This window comes from Mustela nivalis (assembly GCF_964662115.1).
Source record: "Mustela nivalis genome assembly, chromosome: 2".
Taxonomy (NCBI): domain Eukaryota; kingdom Metazoa; phylum Chordata; class Mammalia; order Carnivora; family Mustelidae; genus Mustela; species Mustela nivalis.
Window position 1 is genome coordinate 36170000 of NC_139021.1, and position 22676 is coordinate 36192675.

At 38.1% G+C, this 22676-nt stretch overlaps 1 protein-coding gene across 1 annotated transcript; it reads left to right on the forward strand.

Annotated features, from left to right (window-relative positions):
• The first annotated feature begins 532 nt into the window (after window positions 1-532).
• FBXO43 (F-box protein 43) lies at window positions 533-14976 on the forward strand. The gene is given in 7 exon segments (XM_082722740.1): window positions 533-1332; window positions 1335-1368; window positions 1370-1398; window positions 5204-6659; window positions 9483-9585; window positions 14176-14379; window positions 14483-14976. Coding segments are annotated over 7 exon segments (2091 nt in total). The 5' UTR covers window positions 533-1316; the 3' UTR covers window positions 14732-14976.
• Window positions 14977-22676: the final 7700 nt, after the last annotated feature.

Consider the following 22676-nt stretch of genomic DNA (forward strand, 5'->3'; position numbering starts at 1 on the left):
CTGAGGTAGGGAAAAGGCAGAGAAAAAGAAGCCAGAAAAAGGAGACTAGGAGGAAGCTGCCAAGAGAGCCTTGCATAGAGTAGGTGTCCGGTGAATAATATAAAATATCCCATCTAGCATAATCAAGCATAACCCCGTGTAGAGATGCTGTAACCAAGTTAGTCATGCCCTTCAGACCTCATCCTGTGTATAGCTCTACTGCTAAAAAGGCGTCATTCGGTTTGTAACCTGCCTTTTATATCTCAACGAACATTTTCATTGAATACTCGCCTGCATTATTTTTAATGCAGGACCCACTACAGGATTAGTGGCCTTTCTATATAATGCTCCCCTAGGTGAGAATGGGGAGAGGCGGAGCCCATGAAGTTAGAAAGCCCTGCTGAGCTTTGGGTAGGGGTGGAAGGGTGGGAAAAGGGAGGACGAGACCTCCTCGGGGGAAGCGGGGACCCGGCCTGGGCCTGCGGGTCGCGGGGCGGCCGGCGGGGGGCGCTGCGGAGGCGAAGGAAGGGGCGGCGCGGGGCGGGGCGGCGCGTAGCGGTTACTCAAGGCGGGCAGTTCAAACCGAAGGAGGGAAACGCGGCGGCCCCACGCGAACGTGGCGTGGGGGTTGCCATAGCCGGGCATCCCTGGGGGCGAGGCGGCGGCTCCTGCCCGGCGCTCCCAGCGGCGGCTGCCTGTCTCCCCTCCCTCCTGGCCCCGCCGCCGGGTCGGTGCGGGTGCGTCTCGGTCTCCAGGTGGGCGGGAGTGGAGGGCCCAAGTGTGTGCGGGCTTCCGGGCGGCTCCGGGTCCGGCCCCACTTTGCTTTCCAGGTGCTGGGACTAGAGAGGTGCCCGGAAGCCGATCTCTTACCGGCTCGCTCCGCTCCAGGGGACGCCCACCCACCCTCCGCCTTTCGGTGGCGTTCTGGGTCCTGGAGGCGGAGCCGAGGCGACCCCCAGTTCCCCCGCCAGCTGGGCCTTGGGAAGGTCCGGGAGGGACGAACGGGGCCAAAGGACGCCCTGGTGAGACCGTTAACCCCCCACCCTCTGATAGCACCTTGGGGGAGTAAAGGGCAGCGCTGCGGCTTCCACTGCATTTTCAGAAAACCCGAATTTGGGAAGGTTCCTCAGTTCCCAGACTAGCTGGAGAGGACAGGGATATTGAAATGACCGTTAATCTGGAAAGCTGAAAGAAACTCAGAATGATTTAGGCCTTTTCATGTGTTTGGAATAATCCGTGCGGTATGTACTTTACGTACCTTTCAAATCTGAGCGGTCATCACGCTGCTGCACGTTCCAATTGTCCAAACTAGAGTTTTGAATTGGTAATACTTTGGCATGAGTTTTAAAGGCAAAGTGAAAGATTTTCTTGTTTGGAAACTCACCTAACTGACATCTAAGAACTCAAGACTTACTGATGGTAAGATTTTCCACTTTAACAAATGAAAATTTGGTTTTAATATAGTTAAATAGTAAGTATTACATTCTCTAACTTAACAAGTGGTCTGAGATTGAATTATAGTTGACATACAATATTACATTAGTTTCAGGTGACAGCATAGCAATTCTATATTTTTATACATTATGAAATGATCACCTTGATAGGTCTAGTAGTTACCTAGTTATATTTCTAATATGATATATATAATTATTATATAATATATATAAGTACTCTAGTATGATTATCTAGTTATTATCTAAGTTACTACAATATTATTCATTGTATTCCTTATGGTGTGTACATTCCCAAGGCTTATTTATTTTTATTTTATATATTTTTTTAAAAGATTTTATTTATTTATTTGACAGAGAGAGATCACAAGTAGATGGAGAGGCAGGCGGGGGGCGGGGGAAGCAGGCTCCCTGCTGAGCAGAGAGCCCGATGTGGGACTCCATTCCAGGACCCTGAGACCATGACCTGAGCCACCCAGGCGCCCAAGGCTTATTTATTTTATACGTGGAAGTTTGTACCTCTAATTCCCTTCACTTATTTTGACCACCCTTTACTCCCATCCCCTCTGGCAACTTTGGATTTGTTCCCTGTATCTATGAGTCTTTTTCTTTTTTGTTTGTTTGTCTGTTTTGTTTCTCAGATTCCACAGTAAGTGAAATCATATGCTTTTTGTTTTTGTCTGACTTATTTCACTTAACGTAAGACTTTATGAGTCCATTCATGTCACAAAGGGCAAGATTTCATTCTTTTTTTATGGCCGAGTAATATTTCAATGCATATATGTACCACATTTTTATCAGTTCATCTATCAATGGACACTTAGGTCTCTCCTATATCTTGGCTCTTGTAAATAATGTTGCAATGAACATAGAGGTACATATATCTTTTCAAATTAGTGTTTTCATTTTGTTTAGATAAATAGCCAGAAGTGGAATTGTTGGATCATATGATAGTTCTATTTTTAATTTTTAAGGAAGCTCCATACAGTTTTCCACAGTGACTGCACCGATTTGCATTCCCAGCAGCAGTGCATGAAGGTTCCTGTTTCTCCATATTCTTGCCAATTTTTTCTTTTTTGAGAACAAATAGAGATGTGTTCTCAACACTCAGGAGCCAGGTGTTTAAAATATGAATACCAAGGAGGCTCATTTGATTAATTAGTGAGCTGTTGAATCAGTAAAATTAAGTAAGTCAATGGTCATTTCAAAATTTTGCACGAGTCTTTTTAAATGATTTAAAAATTAAGTTTTGAAGAATCAAGTTTTGTTTGACCAACGTCTTGGGATAATAAAAAGATGGTCTTGATGACAGAAGAGAAAGCACATTAGAGGTAATTTCAGATGGATAGATGAACAGAAAAAAATTATTTTTTTTCTTTACATGTGTATGTTTATATCAAGTGGCTTATGGGTGGTAGGGGGAGAGGATTATCTGCCTTCCCATTCTAACAATTTGCTTGTTTCCCAAATTCTAGCATGGTGAGACACCTAGTGGTAAGGTAGAATAGTTACAATTGCTCTAAAATTTAAGAAGGATTTCCTGACCTAATTTTAACTTGCTTTGTAGACTGATTCTCAAAGAAAAGGAAATATTCATATGTGGAGGTGCAATGTGAAAGCTCATTATATGTCATTAACTTAATATTTGGAAAACAAAATTGTCTTGAAGCATAATACAAGTTATAGAAAGCAAAGTTTGATTATCTTGGCTGGTAAGCACGTACAGAAGACAGCAGTCATTCTTATGATCTCTGGTGATCTAAATCAGAAAATAACATGTATGAGATTTAGCATAATTGGATATAAGTTTAAAAGGTTGAAAAACACTTAGATATTTTGTCCAGTAGTAATCATCCCAAGATTATTTTACCATAAAAAATCTTGTTTTGTGGTTGAAATAGCATTTATTGTTGTTGTTTTTAAGAACTCATTCACTTAAGCACTTAATTACTATGCATATACTCTCATTCATAAATATAAACTCATTCACTTAGGCACTTAATTAACCTAGGCATAAGTATATTACTTTCTCCATTATAGACAACTAAAATATACTTTCCCAGGATCTTTCAATAGAGAAAAATCATGCATTTGGTCTGGAGAAAACTTTGAAAGAATGACAGTTTTCTTAGTGTTCTTTGAATAATCTGGAGAAATACCAGAAACTATGATAATTTTCTTCCCTTCACACCCTTTAAGATTTGAGTTTTGAAAAAGAAGGAATGTGATAATACTGTTAAGAAAAGGTTGAGGAACAGACCTGTACCCCTGGGGCAAATAATACATTATATGTTAATAAAAATAATTAATAAAAATTTTAAAAAATAAAATACAGGAGTTGACTGCTGAAAAGAACAAAACGCTGGGGAGAAAAAAAAATCAAAGAGAAAAAGTAAATTAAAAAAAAGAGAAGGTTGAGGAGGATTTCCTAGTGTTGTTCCTTACACATATAATTACTGGGTAACTCATTAAGTAATTACAAAGTAATTTACTTGAATTCTATACTTGTAATTTCAAGAATATTATTAAGGGTGAGTTTCCCACAAAGAGTTGTCTGTTACCTGTGAATTCAAGCCTGCAACTGGACCTGATGTCTTAAAATTTAGAAAATGAGACAAGAATAATATGCTAGGTTTGTGATGGCCCTGTATCTCTGAGGCACTGGTTCATTTTGGTTAGCTCAAGAAGAAATGTATTAGTAATTTATCAATCAGCCAAGGAGTCTTTGCAAAGTAATGCATCTGGGAGCTCAGACCTTGAGAATGGTCATGGGGATTGGATATCTGTGAGAGGCCTATGTTACAAGTATGAATAACATTATCCTGGCATTGCTTGGTCAAGTTGCAGTCAAATCTAGTGGCAGCACTTATGTTCATTAATCCATGAACATGACACATTTCCAAAAACATGTTCAAAAATTGGCATAAAGTTTTTTTTTTTTTAAGATTTTACTTATTTATAGAGATCACAAGCAGGGACAGAGGCAGGCAGAGGGGGGGGAGCAGGCTCCCCACCCAGCAGAGAGCCCGATGCAGGGCTCCATCCCAGGACCCTGAGACCAGGACCCAAGCCGAAGGCAGAGGCCCAACCCATTGAGACCCCCAATGCCCCTGGCATAAAAGTTTTTTAAACAGCTTTACTTAAATACCAGAACTTTGAAGGGAAATATCCAGCTGACTAGATATAGGCCAGTATGAATAAGCTAGAATATTGAAACTATTATTATGTATTGTTAAAATCATAAGGTAATAAAATCTAAAAATGATGCAGCCAGATTTTTCCCTCAAGTGTAGTTTAAGAAAATATTTGTGCGTAGCACTTAGACTATGTTTAATCGAATTGTCTGTGAATATGTATAACTCCCATATTTTGGTTTTTGTGATGCTAAAAGTTGGGTAAAGTAATATACAAATGAGTATATAGTAGAGTAGATTTATTTTTTATTTATTTTTTAAAAGATATTATATATTTACTTGACAGAGAAAGAGCACACCATCAGGGGGAGCAGGCAGAGGGAGGAGCAAACTCCCCGCTGAGCAGGGACCCCCATGTGGGGCTCCATCCCAGGACCCTGGGATCATGACCTGAGCTGAAGACAGACACCTAACAACTGAGCCACCCAGGCACCCCCTAGATTTATTTTTTAAAGTAACTTTTCTTATTGCCATAACATTTTCTGTTGTTTTTCATATTCCTAACAAGTAATATATTTTGGTATAAGCTGCTAGACTACTCATTTCAAAGGAAGAATAAAATTTGTTTTCCCTTTGTAGAAACAGATTTGAAGATGTCAGAGAGACATTCAAGTCAAGCTTGCCCTGGAGCGGGAAATAAGGTGGACCGTCCTGCTGTCAATTTCAAATACTCCAGCTTCAGAGACTTTTGCTCCACATCTTCATTTCAAGATAGTGGCTACAATGAGTTCTTACAACCTTGCAACTTTGAGAATACAGATAAAGAATTTTTTGGAGAAAAAGAAAAAGGCCCAACATTAATCCATGAACATCCTGAAACTTCAAATCTGGGCTTAACTCATACTTTAGAATCTCCAACTCAAAAAAAGAGATTTTTCTTTTCTAGGAAGGAGAATGATAAAACTCCAGAACTTTGTGAAACCCCTAAAGTCAGTGGAAAAAAACGTTTACTGCGTAGAAGGTTGGACATATCTTTCTCTCTCCTAAAGGGGGACTTTGAATCACAAAATAGTTCTCTAGAAAATAGTATAAGCCAGGTTCTCCACTTAGAAAAAAATATTCCAGGCAGTGCTTCAAGTTTTCCAAGACAAACCAGTTTTAGTCCTTTAGTTACTAGTTCTTTGAAAACAGAAGAAGCAACCTCCAGCAGTCAAAAATTGAGACTTAATTTTTCTCAACAGAAGACTTCCACAGTTGATGATTCCAAAGATGACTGTAGCCTATTTGAGGTTGAATGTATATCTCCAATTCAGGGTAATAGTTTTAAAGACTCTATCACACATGACCTTAGTGATAGCAGTCTATTTATTAATGATGAGAATATATACCCCAAACTTCTGGGCTCCTCTGCTAGTGGAACATCTTATGGAACAAACGAGAACTTATGTGTGACTCCAGTAAGTAGTCTTGTAGCAAACATTAAATTTAATGCAAGTCAAAGGCTCTCTCCTACAGCTGAAGTGAAGGGCAATATTTCAACACCTGAAGATAGTGGTTTTAACTCACTTTGTTTGGATAAATCGGAAGATTCCCTCTCTGACCAGGAGGGTTCTTTTCGAGAACTTTGGAAACAAAAGGGAATGGTCAAAGTGGAGGACACCATAAAAAAGTCAAGACATCTTCGAAGGCTGAGAAGATTGTCCACGCTTCAGGAACAAAGCTCACAATCTGAGACAGAGAGGGACTCTGACTTGGAAGCAACACCAGCAGCTGCTTCAGACACCTCGGAGAGTCAGCTGAGCAGTTACAATGATATTTTAAGCTTTAAGAATTTATCAAAGACCCCAGCCTTGCAGTTAGTGCACGAGCTCTTCATGAGAAACAAAAGAAAAAGATTCCAGCAAACTGGTGCTCATGAATGGTTAGAAGAGAAGGATGGGGAGCAAATAGCCATACTACAGTGTGTCCTTGCAGGACTGATTGGCAAGAAAATGGGTATAGAAAAGCTGGACATCTTAACAGAATTAAAATACAGAAATTTAAAACATATTCTTGCTATGATTTTAGGTTCCTTGACTGCAGAAAACCTATGCAGGTAAGAAATAAAAATTTTTTTCTGAAGTAAAACTTCTTGTCACTTTTTTTTTTTTTAAGTTGGAAAGCTTTTCTATGAGTTGAGTAGTTGTCCTGTTTTTTATTTGTTATGTTTTTTTATTTCTGTCTTTATCAAAGTGTTTTGTGAGCTTCCTAAGAGTGGTTTACTGAGCTTCCTAATAGGGTTAGTTCTGTTTAAATTCTTGTTTTAGGGGTGCCTGGGTGGCTCAGTTGGGTAGGGGTCCAACTCCTGGTTTGGGCTGGAGTCAGGTTGTGGGGTGGAGCTCTGTCTTGGGCTTTGATCTCAGTGGGGAGTCTTCTGGGGGATTTTCTCTCCCTGCCCCTCCACTACAACCTCTATTTCTCTCTCTTTTAAAATAAATAAGTAAATCTCTAAAAAAAAATGAAATCCTCTTTTAGAAGCATCAATGTAGTCTTCTGGATAAAGTTCATGTCACTGTCATTTGGGAAGAGTGTTTCTAAATGTTGAACTTTAAATTTGCAAGATGGTAAGCTATATTCCACAAAAGTTATTTAATGATTTAACAGTTCATATCTTGATTTCAGATTGCAAATTGTATTAAAGTTATGACACTTGGCCAGAAATAATGCAAAGTATTATGGTAACTAAGAAATGATAACATACAAAAGATACCATTTAATTATTTAATCTAAATTCTAGAATCCAAAATGATGGTTAGCTTTCATTTTAGGGCTTGGTTGTCCCAGAAACCGAGGGAATATGGATTAGTGCATTTTCATTGCTAACAGGGCTGTGTAATGTGGTTACTTTTGGGAATTTCAAGGAATTAGAAACTGAAGAATTTTTGTTAACAAGAATTCTAGTATATTGGATGCTGCTACATGAAGAGAAACAGATATTTAGGAGGACTGAGGACAGGAACTAGGGTTACAAAGACTAAAATGAGACTGTGTTCATACTGGCAATTTGGGGGAGTTGCAAGACTATCCGAAGACTAGACCCTTGGGAATGCCATGGCTAGGAAGGAGGGAATTCTGTAGAACAGGACTTCTGCAAGGCAACAGCTGGGGAAGGGTATGCAGGAGCGTTTGTGAATTTGATTTTTGATAGAGATATGTCAAGAGTTTGGGTCATAGAATCCTTGCTGGTTTTATGGCTACTACTTCTATTAAAGCCCTTCTTCACCTTTCCTCCACAAATTATTTGTAGGCCATTGTAGAGAATTGTAGAATTTCAGAGCTGGAAGTCTTTGGGGATATCTAGTCTAATCACATATTTTGAAGATGAGGAAACTGTGTTCTAGAGAATTTAAGTGACCTGCCAACAGTCATTCAAGGAGATAAGAATATATCTAGGTCTATAATTGAGCCCTCTGATTTTTTTTTTTTTTTAAGAGAGGGAGAGGTAGGGGCGGGGGCAGAAGGAGAGAGAATCTTAAGCAGACTTCACGCTGGGTGTGGAGCCCAATGCCAGGCTTGATCCCAAGACCCTGAGAGCATGACCTGAGCTGAAATCAAGAGTCAGACACTTAACTGACTGAGCCACCCAGGTGCCCCGAGCCCTCTGTTTTCCAATCTAATACTGTCTCACAAACTCATATTAAGATTTAAGGCCTTTCTAAATAAACTTGACCCAGAATGTACTTGGTGTAATCCAAGTGGGACGTAGTGTACCTGAATGTATATGCCTTTTAAAGAATGTTTGAATGAGAAAAATTGTTTAAGAAATCAAGGAGAGGGGCGCCTGGGTGCCTCAGTGGGTTAAGCCACTGCCTTCGGCTCAGGTCATGATCTCGGAGTCCTGGGATCGAGCGCCACATTGGGCTCTCTGCTCAGCGGGGAGCCTGCTTCCTCCTCTCTCTCTGCCTGCCTCTCTGCCTGCTTGTGATCTCTGTCTGTCAAATAAATAAATAAAATCTTAAAAAAAAAAAAGAAATCAAGGAGATGGCTGAAATATAGGAAGTTTATTTTTATATGCTGTAGTATTTGGATAGAGACCAGTTAAAAACTTGTGTGATACTTTTGGGTGCTCGCTTGTGGGAACAGTTGATATTCGGTCATATTTTTGTAATTACCTCTTCTCCACAGCCCTCCAAATGCATAGTATTTGTACTGCAGAATGCGTGTATAATGTTAGCAGAGTTGATTCTCAGTAATGTGAGAGATTATGGTCAGTTGAAATAACTGTGGCAAATACCCAATTGCATAGCTCCTTTCTGCCCCATTAACAGGTGACTTTCTGCTTTTTCCTTCCCATCAATCTGATACAAGACACATGTACTGGCTTAGGGAGAGGCAAGGCAATTGAAGTGGCCACAGTAACCGGAAGGACAGTATTACCTCCCTAACAGCAAGCGGCCTTTTTGTAATTGTCTGATCTTATTCCCTTTGAATGATTTAAGTTAGAGTAATAAAAAAGACCAGATTAGCAGCTGAGAGATTATCTTTTCTTTCATAATTTGTATAGCCAAAGTTATTGATGGGCAATCACTGGATATAAAATTGAGATTTTCTGTTTGTTTGCTGTTTGTTTGTTTGTTTGTTTGTTTTTAAAGATTTTATGTATTTATTTGACAGAGAGAAATCACAAGTAGATGGAGAGGCAGGCAGAGAGAGAGAGAGGAAAGCAGGCTCCCTGCTGAGCAGAGAGCCCAATGCGGGACTCGATCCCAGGACCCTGAGATCATGACCTGAGCCGAAGGCAGCGGCTTAACCCACTGAGCCACCCAGGCGCCCCACTGTCCAAAATCTTTAAAACAAGTTTTTCTTATTAATTTCCATATGCAAAAAATGTTAATTTTGTGGAATATATGCACTATAAAGACCAATGATTTTGTTGTAGTGTTTGGAAAGTGAGCAGAAATTGGCGTGAAATTATTGTTCAAGATAAAAAAGCAAATCGGAGGAGGAAATTCTATATCTCACAACTGAAAGCAGATTCTGAGGTAATGTATACAATACTTTTCTCAAATGGATTTGTAAAAATAATAATCGCAAATTGCCAGACAACCCAATTTGGTTTTCCTGCTATCTTTTAACCATTTTTCATTTAGCAAACATTCACTCATGAATGTTTTACCTCTCCCAAACTCCATTTCCTTCCAGTCCATAAGTGAAGTAGACTGCCCAGCATCAAGAGCATCCTAGGGTTTGTTGTTGAAGTATGTGTGCTGTTAGCAGGGTTTGAATACCAGTGCTCTGCTGGATCCTATTCGTAATTAGATGTCCTTATAACATTTTCTATCTAGTCTTTTGAGCGGATACTATGTGCCAATTGCTCAGATTACAATGGTGAACCTTTCTGAAGTGGTGCCCACTCTCTTGGAGCTCATGCCCCATGGGTGATATAAATAAGCAGGTGATTATAATACAGGTGTGTTAGGGGCAACCCAGAGTTTTTTCTACCGGGACATTTTAAAGGGGCATTTGATACTTGGGAATCAAGGGAAGGCTTTTCAGAAGAAGCACAACTCTGCTGAGACCTGAAGGAGGAGTGAGTGGCTTACCGAGTGAAGATGGGGAGGAGCGTTTTCGCAGCATCGAGGAAGGCCTGGAAGTGAGCGAGTGTGGCAGACAAGCACTGGTAAAGCATCATAAGCTTGTATTTTCTTGAAGATTTGAGAACCAGCTTTGAATTGACAGGAAAAGTTCTGCAGAAGCTGATTAATTCTTCCGAGCAACACTACTTTGTGTCCTAGACATCTCATAACTCTGGCAACCATGTGTGCTGTATATGCAACTTTCAGACCTTTCTTGGCCATCAGTATTAAGAGAAACCACAAGAGTTCACTCTCTTCTCCTTGTTTTAGTAAAAAGCATTTCATGACGTAAGTAAATTTCTAATTTGACAAAATATGATAATTGAGCTGACACATAGTTTAAACAAACATTAATACCTAGATACAGATTGGTATGTTTCTCATTATGATGAAATATCAGGGACTGCACCTAACTAAAATGTTGACTTTCCATTTTACTTTGAAGAAAAGTTTTAACCTTTTTTTACCTATGATATTGCCTTATAGTTTACAGTTCCTGGCCACTTAACTGCTGCAGCTTCTGGCCCTGGGAGCTTATAATCGAGAAAATATAAATTGCCTTCTTAACTTCTGATCTTTTTAGAGTGCTGCTCTATGTGCTAAGGACTTACTTTAAAAAAAAAATTTTTTTTTAAAGATTTTATTTATTTATTTGACAGACAGAGATCACAAGTAGGCAGAGAGGCAGGCAGAGAGAGAGAGGGAAGCAGGCTCCCCACTGAGCAGAGAGCCCGATGCGGGACTCCATCCCAGGACCCTGAGATCATGACCTGAGCCGAAGGCAGTGGCTTAACCCACTGAGCCACCCAGGCACCCTAAAAAAAATTTTTTTTAAAGATTTTATATATTAATTTGAGAGAGAGCAGCAGAGGGAGAAGGAGAAGTAGGCTCCCCACTGGGCAGTGAGCCAGTGGATCACTGGATCCAGGAGCTGGATCCTAGGACCCTGGGATCATGACCTAAGCTGAAGGTAGATTTTTACCCAACTGAACCACCCAGAAGCCCCTTAAAAAGACAATTTTTTTGAAGATTTTATCTCTTTATTTGAGAGAGAGAGAGGGTACAAATGGGGAGAAGCAGGCAGAGAGAGAGGGAGAAGCCAACTGCCTGCTGAGCAGGGAGTCAGAGTGGGGCTGGATCCCAGGATTCTGGGATCATGATGTGAGCCAAAGGCAGATGCTTAACAAACTGAGCCACCCAGGTGCTCCCGAAAAATTTTTAAGCAAGCATCTATTAATATTAAACTGTTAGCTCCATGTCCATTGTACATCCTACAAGGAAAGAAATGTGGTTATGTTTGGCAACACTTAAGGTAATTCTAGATAAAATATTCTGTCTTCATCTCCTGGCCACCACTTCTTTGTTCCAACTTTATTTCTTAAAGGACTATACTTTTTCCTTACTTGAACCTTTTTCTCTTATTATGGTTTGCTTTTTAATTTTTTTTTAAAGTAAAACAAGTACACGGTTTAAGAAGTCAAATTGGGCTACAAGGCTTATAACAAAACACATTCTCTTGCCTGTCTCTTCCTACCTTTGATTCTTGCCCCAAGTTAATCACTTTCAGTTCTTCATTTGTTCCTTTTCAGATTTGCCTCTACATTTCTAAATAGCATGCCTTTCCTGCTATTTCTTGGCTTTTTTTTTTTCTAAGAATTTGTTCTCCAACTTCTCACCACTTATACCACTACCTACCCACCCACCGACCCGTCTCTCTGAACTCCTTTCTCCTTTTCTCCTGTCTCACTAATGTAACCACACCACTATTCGGGAGTGAATCAGAATTAGGTGCTGACATTATTAAGATTATGTTGACATGAGTTTTGATAGCTGAAACATGCAGTACACTATGATTACACCTTTTTTCTATATAACTTTTTTTTTCCAGAGTTAATAATTGCCTAGTTTCTTTCTTTTGTTTTGCTTAGTGTTTCTCTGTACAGATCCCCGATTCATCTCCTATTATCCACCAGAACTGGAAATCTCCTCTGTGTAAGTCCAGACAAATCAGGTATTCTTCCTGTTCCTTCCTCTCCCTAGAGACATCCTTCCTGGTGCACTTTGCCACCCTATTCTGATACGGACCGGTTGCTTTCCACATAAACTATCTTAATGTGTATCATTGACCCAAACAGAAACATTACAAGACAAAGTTGTTTGAGGTTTTCCTCATACTTGTGTAATGTCTCTGAAATCTCCTTATGTATAAAAGTTAGAAGGCAAACACCAGCTAGGTGTATTAGGATCTCAATTTCATCTATTTGCTTTGCAGCCGTAAGAATGAGTGTTAGAATGGGGATACGCCTTTTCCATCGAATTTCTTAATTTACTGTACTCCTCACTGTTCTCTTATAACCATGGAAAGGAACAACCATACAGGGACTCCACTTTCACATTTAAATATCTTCCTGTAACATGATGTGACTTTGAAAAATTTTCACCCTCACGAATATGTGCCTTGGTTGTCTGCTTTGCCTCCTTTGCTCAGAGATGGAAGCACACGTTTTAAACTCTAGGAGGCCTGGGTTTAGACTGTTTTATTCACTTGGCACCTTTAGGAGTTCTATAAATATTTGTTAAATAAATGAATATTCTTTAGCTGAAATGTGTTTCAACAATGTATCTCTATTCATTTTGTTGGTTCATACACAATCACTGTGTTTACCAACCACATCGAAATCCATCAAAATTTTGGTATGCTGTTGTGTCGTGTTCTTGTGTCCTAGGCTGCAAGTTATTTATACAAATGTCCTATAAAGAGATGTATGGAGTCCTTGAAAAAGTTCATTTGTATTCATTCCATTTTTAGAAAACCAATATTCATCCATTACACTTAATGCCTATGTTGTTTTAACTGTTAATCACAGAATTTTTCACAACCAGCTAATCTTATTTCCTATATTTATCATTCTATAATTTCTCTTATTTTTTCTCACCTTCCTTTTAGGAGCCAATTGTGGCAAAGGGAAACTATCAAGGGAGAGGAAGCACAGTTTTAGGTAGACACATGAGGAAATTCACTCTCAGTACATTTTATTTTGAGAAATGTTCAAGAATGCCAATTTGTTAAAAAAAAAAAAAAAAACCAAAACCTTGTATTTTTCCATTATCAACCTGAACAAAATAGAGGGCTTATTGAAAATATTTCTAGGCTGAATATTTAAGTAATGTGGAAATCCAGTTTAGAGAAGAGATACCTTTTTTCTCTTTTTAAAATACCAAAGATTTTTTTAATTAAAATGTAAGTATAAAAATGATTCCAGTACTTACACATATTGTAAAAACTAACTAAAATAATTAGATTTCATGGTTTAATCAGGCCCATTATTCTTCTGACATGTGGCTAAGGTAAGAAACCTTCAAAGAATTCCATGATACCCCATAGCAAACTTTACAAAGATTTGCCTCTTCTTAAACTTAAACAATGAATCTTGGAACACTGAAAAAATAAAATAAATCTTTAAAAAAATTAAAAGTTAAAAAAACCCAAAAAACAACAACAAAAAAACCTTGACTTAAAAGAGGGGTTTGGCCAACTCCAGTCTGTGGGCCAATCCTGTCCATCATTTCTCTTTTTAAAGTAAGTTGCTTTGGAACACAGCCTTGCCCTTTCATTTACATACCACTACAGCTTCTTTTGCTAAAATGGCAGTTGAGTAGCTGTGACTATCTGGCCTGCAAAATGTAAAATATACACTATTTGGCCTTTTTCTGGAAAGTTTGCCAACCTATGCCTTAATCAGAAAAATAACCAATCATGCAAGCTTAAAGCTAACATTTATTGTTTTAACGTCGTTCCTCTATATTTCTTTGATATTTAAATGTTAGATGAGAGATTTTTCATCTAAAAAGGAAAGGAAAAAGGAAAGTTTTAGGGAGAAAATTCTAGTGGAATTTAGTGTGAAATCCCTTTCGGTGTTTAAATACACGTGCATCAGAAAACTGTTCTGGAACTTTTGATATTACGGTACTGACCTTTCTTCTCCTTTACTGCAGGGAGCTAGAGTAAATGTTGAGGATGCCGCCACTAGGCTCCATCTTTTAAATCGATCAGCTTTAAGATCCGTGCAAGCTCAGGCTAAGATACCAGGTTTTCAAAAAGGAGAAGTTTCAACATTTTCTCCTTGGGGAGAAGTTTTGACACCTATAGCAAGTTCTTCTGTTACCCCCTTAAGTAGTAAACAGGAAGAATATGTTAAGGTGAGTATTTCTCATAAGTTATTAGAAATAAATATTTAGAGTTTGAAATAAAGTGATTCTCTGGATGAAATTGGAAGATTTAGTGTGTATGCTCTCACTGCAGGTTGCCAAAACACTATTTATTGATGAAGCCTTAAAACCTTGCCCCAGGTGCCAATCCCCTGCTAAGTACCAGCCATATAAGAAAAGGGGACTGTGTAGCCGCACAGCCTGTGGTTTTGACTTTTGTGTGTTATGTTTGTGTGCTTATCATGGGTCTGAAGAATGTAGTAGAGGAGCAGCAAAGCCAAGAACTAGAAAAGATGCTCTTCCAGGAAGTGCCCAGAGTAAACGGAATTTAAAACGCCTTTAAAGAGACTCTCAAATAAAAGAAGCATTCCCCGTAAACAACGTTTTGTCTGACTTAAAATTATGGCTATTTTGAAAGCATGCAACATTTCCCATTAATAACAGATGGTGATTTATTTCCTCTTTTGTATATATCATAATCTATGTCTGTATTCTTTAAAGTGATGAGTTTGGAAAAAATTTTATTTTGCTGTGTCACATTTTCCCATTTTAGTAAGTGTTTTTAAATAAAGAGTTTTTAATGTTATATATATGTATTTAACTGTTTCATGTAACCTTTGAAAATTGTGCATTTCATCACTCTGTGTTGAAATGTTCTTCAATCACTTTTTACATATAGTTTTCCAAGTAATATTACAAATTTTAAACTTGAGACAGATGGCCTTATAGATTTGGAAAATAAGTATTTGACTGAAATGAAATATAAATAAAATATTTTCAGAAGTTCTATTGAATTTACTCTATAATTTCAATCTTTTAATTTAGTGAAGATCATATGTGAGCAGATTAAGTAAAATTTACTTAATGATTACTAAGAAGACATAAAAGTAACTTCTTAGACATAGGTTGTTATTCAGAATGAGAATCTCAGTCAGTAAATCCTCATAAGTCATGTACTTCATTTAAATACTTTTTAAAATTCCAGAACTATAATCATAGATTCCATTTGTTTTCTTTTTTTTTTTTAAAGATTTTATTTATTTATTTGAGAGAGAGAGAATGAAAGAGAGAACATGAGAAGGGAGAGGGTCAAAGGGAGAAGCAGACTCCCTGCTGAGCAGGGAGCCTGATGCAGGACTCAGTGTTGGGGCTCCAGACCATGACCTGAGCCAAAGGTAGTTGCTTAACCAACTGAGCCACCCAGGTGCCCCTCCATTTGTTTAATCTAGGCTCAGTATCAGCATTGTGACAAATTTGGACTAGCTAGAAAAGATTGTTGTTGGGTTTTTTTTTTTCTCAACAGTTAGTTTCGGGTTGGGTCTTTTTGTTTGTTTTTAAGATTTTATTTATTTGACAGAGAGAAACACAGCGAGAGAGGGAACGCAAGCAGGGGGAGTGGGAGAGGGAGAAGCAGGCTTCCCACTGAGAAGGGAGTGCCATGCAGGCTTGATCCCATGACCCTGGGATCATGACATGAGCCAAAGGCAGACCCTTAATGACTGAGCCACCCAGGTGCCCCTGGATTTGGTTTCTTAAATAACAAAGTTTACCGGATTATTTATAATGTACCACTTTCCGAAAATGATTGGGGGTAGCATGTTCCATTTATAGAATAGAAGCAAGAAAGAGCTAAGTTCTATTGTTGAACAAATTACTACAACCAGTGGAAATTTGAAGACAGTTTCATATTTCTTTGTCTTTAGGTAACCGATGTGTGTATATCTCTCTGTACACACTATACACACAGATTTAAAATGTAACTCTTTTTTTTTTTTTTAAGATTTTTTATTTGTTAATTTGACAGAGAGAGAGAGAGAGAGATCACAAGTAGGCAGAGAGACAGGCAGAGGGAGAGGGGGAAGCAGACTCCCCGCTGAGCAGAGAGCCTGATTCAGGGCTCCATCCTAGGACCCCGAGATCATGCATGACCTGAGCCGAAGGCAGAGGCTTAACCCACTGAGCCACCCAGGTGCCCCTAAAATGTAGCTCTTCTTATACAGTATTTTAATAAGATAATTTAAAAGTGTGAATTGGGTATAGATACATTTGTTTCTTGTTTTTTTTTTTTTAAAGATTTTATTTACTTATTTAGAGGGTGGAGGACAGGTGAGTAGGGCAGTGAGAGGGATAAGCAGACTCTGTGTGGCGCCCAATATGGGGCTCTATCCTACCACCCTGAGATCATGACCTCAACCGACTGGGCCAGCCAGTCACCCTCAGATATAAATATTTTAGAAAAATCTGTCTTAAATTTTAATTTGTTGTTTAACTCACTAAAAATTTTAGCTGCTAAATATTACATTTTATCTATATGCTTTCTAATTCCACAAAGAATTTTTGGAGGCTAAATATAAATATAAGTAAGTTGTCAGTTGTCTTTAATAAGTTACAAAGTCTATACATTTTCTATCAAATTTTCTGATTCAGTTGATTCTAATCAAGTTGAGTTCTCAGTATCTGCTTAATTTCCTGAGGTATCTTCCACATCAGGGTCAATATACTTACTAACAATGTTAATAAATATTGTTAATTAAAGTTTCTTTGCATTTAGGAAACTTGTTCCCAGTCCTGATTCTTTTGATTTATGAAGACTACTCCTTGACCTCTCTTTCTGGGGCTTAGATCAGATCGTATCCTCTTCTGGCATATGAACATTTTTGTTATTTTATGCTCTTGATTTCTGCCTGGCCTAAATGACATTTCAGAAGTGACTTCTTTTTTTTTTTTTTTTCCTTTTAAGATTTTATTTATTTATTTAATACAGAGAGAGATCACAAGTAGGCAAAGAGGCAGGCAGAGAGAGAGGGGAAAGCAGTCTCCCCGCTGAGCAGAGAGCCCAATGGGGGTTTGATCCCAGGACCCTGACACCATGACCCAAGCTGAAGGCAGAGGCTTAACCTACTGAGCCACCCAGGTGTACCCAGAAGTGACTTCTTAAGTTGTAAACATCACAGATCCAGTTTCATGGTATGCTTTTTAAAAATGAAATGCAAGATTTTCTATTTTATATAATTTAAAATGTTTATTTCCCAATGTCCTGTGGATTTTTATTATTCTATTACAGAAAACAAAAAAGGAAGGACAAGCATTTCTTTTGACTCTTTATACTTGAAATTGTCAGCATTGAACTGTAAGCATCTGGACTCCTATCTCCTGTCCATTAGGGAACTAATGATTGCTTTGTGTGGTATGATCCTACTGCCCCAGTAGTGTGATCACCTTTTTGGTCTTGTGGCTACTCAGTCTATTCCAATGTAATATTTTATCTTACTCTGCTGTTGAAAATGTAGATTTTACCACATTTCATTTTAGAAATCAATAATATTCGTGTCTATATTCTTGTCTACAGCAGATACTGTTAGCAACGGAGTTTCACATTTTTTATATTTCTGGTTTTGATTGGGATTTGAGTACTGTGATCAAGTAGTTATGAGTAAAATAGTATAAGGACTTAATACCACATATTCTAATGATTTCATAATAAAAATTCTGAAGGAAAAAGATCAGAGTAGGAAATCCAAAGATAAGCTTTTTATTTGTAGGCTTTATATGTGTGATGGGGTTAAGAAGTAGTTTAACTGGAAGAAAATCACACAGTATTCCTGAATAACTTTAGTAAACAAAGGCTTTAGCTACCCAGAAAATAATCGGCATCCTTATTATTGTGACTGATGATGTATTCTAGTAGCTGACTGGAGCTGTCATCTCAGGCTGTCTACTCCTGTAGTGCCCTGTGCTTTCCCTGTCACAGGACTGAGTTTACTTTCTTCAGATCGTTTGTTAATTTTCTTTCCCTGTGAGACTATCAGCTCCAGAAGACTGAAACCATATCTTGTTTGATTTAAATACTGTTGCATCCCTAGCACCTCGCCCAGTGCCTGGCAAGTAGAAGGTACATAGTAAGTATTTAATGAGTTGATTTTTTTAGTGCGACTAGTAATTTTTATCAAGTAAACCATTACAACTCAATCCTAATGATCTGTTAATTTCATAATATTTGATCTTAGTGATTAATGCTTCATTACACAAAAAAGTGAGATCTAAATGATTTCTTTTTTAAATTTTTAAAAATATTTTATTAATTATTTATTTGACAGAGAGACACAGGGAGAGAGGGAACACAAGCAGGGAGAGTAGAGGGAGAAGCAGGCTTCCTGCCAAGAAGGGAGGGACCTTGGGACCTGAACCAAGGGCAGATGCTTAACAACTGAGCCACCCATGTACCCCCTAAATGATTTCTTAAATGCTTCCCACATGTAAACAGTTGACTTATTTGATTTACTCCTTTTAGCTACTGTTCTTACAGTTTGTTAGAGTGTAATGGAAAGAACACTAAACTAGGAGTCAAAAAGCCAGAGTGGGTATTCTAAACTACTTACTAGCTGTGCCCTTATGCAAATCACTTATTGATTCTGAGCTGATTTCTGCTGTCTATAAATGAGAGAAATTAAGAGAGTTGGTCACTGTTGAAACTCTAAGTGTTACAGTAATCTCTGTGTTATGCTTTTGGCTAAATATGAATAGAATAAAACAAAATACCATTTGTGGGGCTAGAATATATGATCTTGATATCTTTCACATTATGCTGAATAAAACTATAAAACCAGTCTCTAACTTGCTTGTAAAAAATGTCTGCTTAAAAACAAATTAATCTAGGGGCTCCTGGGTGGCTCAGTGGGTTAAAGCCTCTGCCTTCAGCTCAGGTCATGATCTCAGGGTCCTGGGATTGAGCCCCGCATCAGGCTCTCTGCTCAGTGGGGAGCCTGCTTCCCTCCTCTCTCTGCCTGCCTCTCTGCCTACTTGTGATCTCTGTCAAATAAATAAATAAATTCTAAAAAAAAATTAATCCAAAACAGACAAACAAACAAATTCATCTAGGGACACCTGGGTGACTCAGTCAGTTCAGCCTCTGTCTTCTGCTCATGTCCTGATTCCAGGGTCCTTGGATAGAGTCCTGCATCAAGCTTCTTGCTCAGCAGGGAGCCTGCTTCCCCCTCTGCCTGCCACTCCCCCTGCTCATGCTCTCTCTCCTTTCTCTCTCCCTGACAAATAAATAAAATCTTTAAAAAATTCAACTAACCATAAACTGAGTGTTTACTCTGGATAGACATTGTCCTAAATCCCTTTGTGTTAACTCATTTATTCCTCACATTGACTCTATAAGGCAGTTATTATCTTATTCCTCTTATATATCAGGAAGTCAAGAATCAGGTTAAATAATCTAAGATCATTCAGATAACAAGTGGGGAAGCCAACATTCCAACCAGAGGTAGTCTGCCACTTGTATGACAAGACTCTGCAGAATCCCTGTTGATAAATTCAATATGCATATAATTACCATGTCTTAAATGGAAGATTGTTTTGCCATTAAAGGAAAATCTATTGGTATGTCAGGAAAAAAATTCTAACTTAAAACAGTTCTGCCCTAGAGTAGCTCCTTAGCTCCGTAGTTCCTCACAACTTTGTAATTTGGAAAGCTAAATGGATTGCACAAATATACTATTATCTGAGAGCTCCATTCCAGAGAAAGGCTACTGCTCTAGTCCCAAGGTCTTTGTAATTAAAGACACAAGTCATGAAAATAAGCATTAGCACATTCCAGTCATCACTACTTTTTTGATTATTGAGTGAAAGTAGTAAGAAAAAATTTACCAGTTATTGATAAGTCTACTCTGTCTTTCCAAGAAGATTCCAATATAAGATTAAATTGTATGATTCAATCATTGGATGATTAAATTTCACACTTCATTTTTGTATTTTTTTTCTCACTGCTTAATAAGAACATAAGGGAAAGGAGGAGCAAACAGTTAACCTTCTACTGGTTTAGGATAATCTATCTCTCCCAACTGTGGTCTGCCCCCTTGACAGTCGTGTTAGCTAATGAATAAGAATATTTTTTCTATTTTGACTTCTAAGTAGAAGTAGGAAATAGTAGAAGTAGGAAATTCCTGTCTCCAGGAAAGACAAGAATTAACTATTTTTCATTCCCTAGTTTGGAAAATAAATGGTCAGAAACTTGTCATAATTGATACAAAGAGAAAAAAACACTTTAAAAGTTACCTGATCATTTAGGGGCCCCTGGGTGGCTCAGTGGGTTAAAGCCTCTGCCTTTGGTGATTTCAGGGTCCTGGGATCCAGCCCTGTATCAGGCTCTCTGCTTGGTGAGGAACCTGCCTCTCCCTCTCTCTGCCTGCCTCTCTGCCTACTTGTGATCTCTGTCTGTCAAATAAATAAATAAAATCTTTTTTAAAAAGTCACCTGATCATTTAATACTAGCATTTCTATGGGCACAAATATGGACATTTACAATATTTCAGATATTTAAGTACTTCATAAAGTCTTATGGATTTGTTGGCAATAATTTAAGGATAGAAGTGCTATTGAGAAAACAGTTTTGATACTTACATGGTGTAAAGCTAAGTTTTTCCATTGCCTTTGTTTAATTTACGATTCACAAAATGACAAAAATTTACTGAACATTTTCAACATTTGGTCTCTTATGTTTCTTGCTTGAATTAAATTATTTATATGGCCTGTTTTAAATTATGTCCCTTAGGGATAGTGTAACATATACAGAAAGTACTTTAAATGTCTTAAAATATGGAAATAACACATTACTGTTTTTGTATCAAAGGGAAGTATTTCAAAGATCACACTAAACATTCCACAAGGGGGCACCAAAGACTCATTTATGGTGCTTTTGGCCCTTCTTCAAAAAAGTTAATTAACTTTTATATATTTGACTCTAATGTACTGTGACGTTGCCAGGTAGGGGAAGTGTTCCTTGACTTAATTTTAAAAATGCATACAGAATAAATTTAGTTAATAGTTATTACTCAGCGTTACTAATTAAAAGATTTTAGCTGGCTTGCAAGATTGCTCTGTTTCCTGGGATGACTTTTATTTTATTTTATTTTATTTTTTTTTTTTAAAGATTTTTTTATTTATTTATTTGACAGAGAGAGATCACAAGCAGGTAGAGAGGCAGGCAGAGAGAGAGGAGGAAGCAGGCTCCCGACTGAGCAGAGAGCCCGATGCGGGGCTCGATCCCAGGACCCTGGGATCATGACCTGAGCCGAAGGCAGCGGCTTAACCCACTGAGCCACCCAGGCGCCCCTGGGATGACTTTTAATAGAACACCTTATTGGCGGGTGGGTCTGTGCCTTGGCCATCTGTATTTACTTGCCCAACAGCTCTGCCCACCTGGCTCCCTCTTCATCGACAGTAGAGCCAGAAGAGTGGAAGGAGCAGTAGAATCATGGAGGTGAGTTCTGGTTTTGAACGATGGTGGCGTGCTACCAATTACTTCCTTCTGGCATTCTCATTTCTGCAGAAAAGTGGTGCTTGCTTGGTTCAGGTCCTAATCACAGTCTTCCCTAGATTCTGTAAATGCTTCCTAACAGGTCTCTTTGCTTTTACTTGGTCCCCATCTAAATCTGTCCTAAATAGCCATTGTCAGGTTATTTGTACTAAAATGTGGCTCCAATTATATTGCTTCCTATTTAAAATGTAACTGAATTTAGGATCTCCTAATGGTCCTAACTTTCTAGCAATCTCTCTCACCATTCCACTCTGTACACTTTGTTCTGGCCAAACTAGACTCCTTACTGCTTCCTAAATTTCCGCTCTGCTTTTTCCCACTTTCCTCTCTCTTGCCATACTAAATCCCATTGAACCCAGCTAATCCTTAGTTCTTTCCATGAATCATCTTTGACGATCTCTCCAACAAGATGAAATTTTTACCTCCTTTCAATCTAGTGTTTATGTCTTTCTTGTACTGTCTCTGACATGTCCTTTTTGTGTTAGATTCTTGAAATCTTAATAAATAAATAATAAATAAATAAATAAATACATTCTTGTAGTCTTCCCCCATTAGCAAGTTCCTTAAGAACTTTTGCTCCTTAAGAGCAGAACTGTTTTATTCACCTCTCTACCTCCTTTAGCAGAATGTCTTATACACGATAGATGATAGAGCAAATATTAATCGAATTGTTGAATTAATGATTGTCACATGATATGATAATGAACCATATGAAAATGATATGCTGAGTGGGAATTAAAATACATACATATGTATAAGTGTATACATACATACATATGTATAAGTGTATATATACATTGGCTGTTAGGGGCAGAGCATATTGCCTTTAGAGGTGAAATATGCATCACTTTAGAATTAAATGGTAAAAAAAACTACCCATGCAGAAAGTTAACGTGACATTTAAATTTTTATGTGCTAGGGCAGCAAAGATATTTTTGTGTTGGCATTCAAAAGAAGGAAATATATA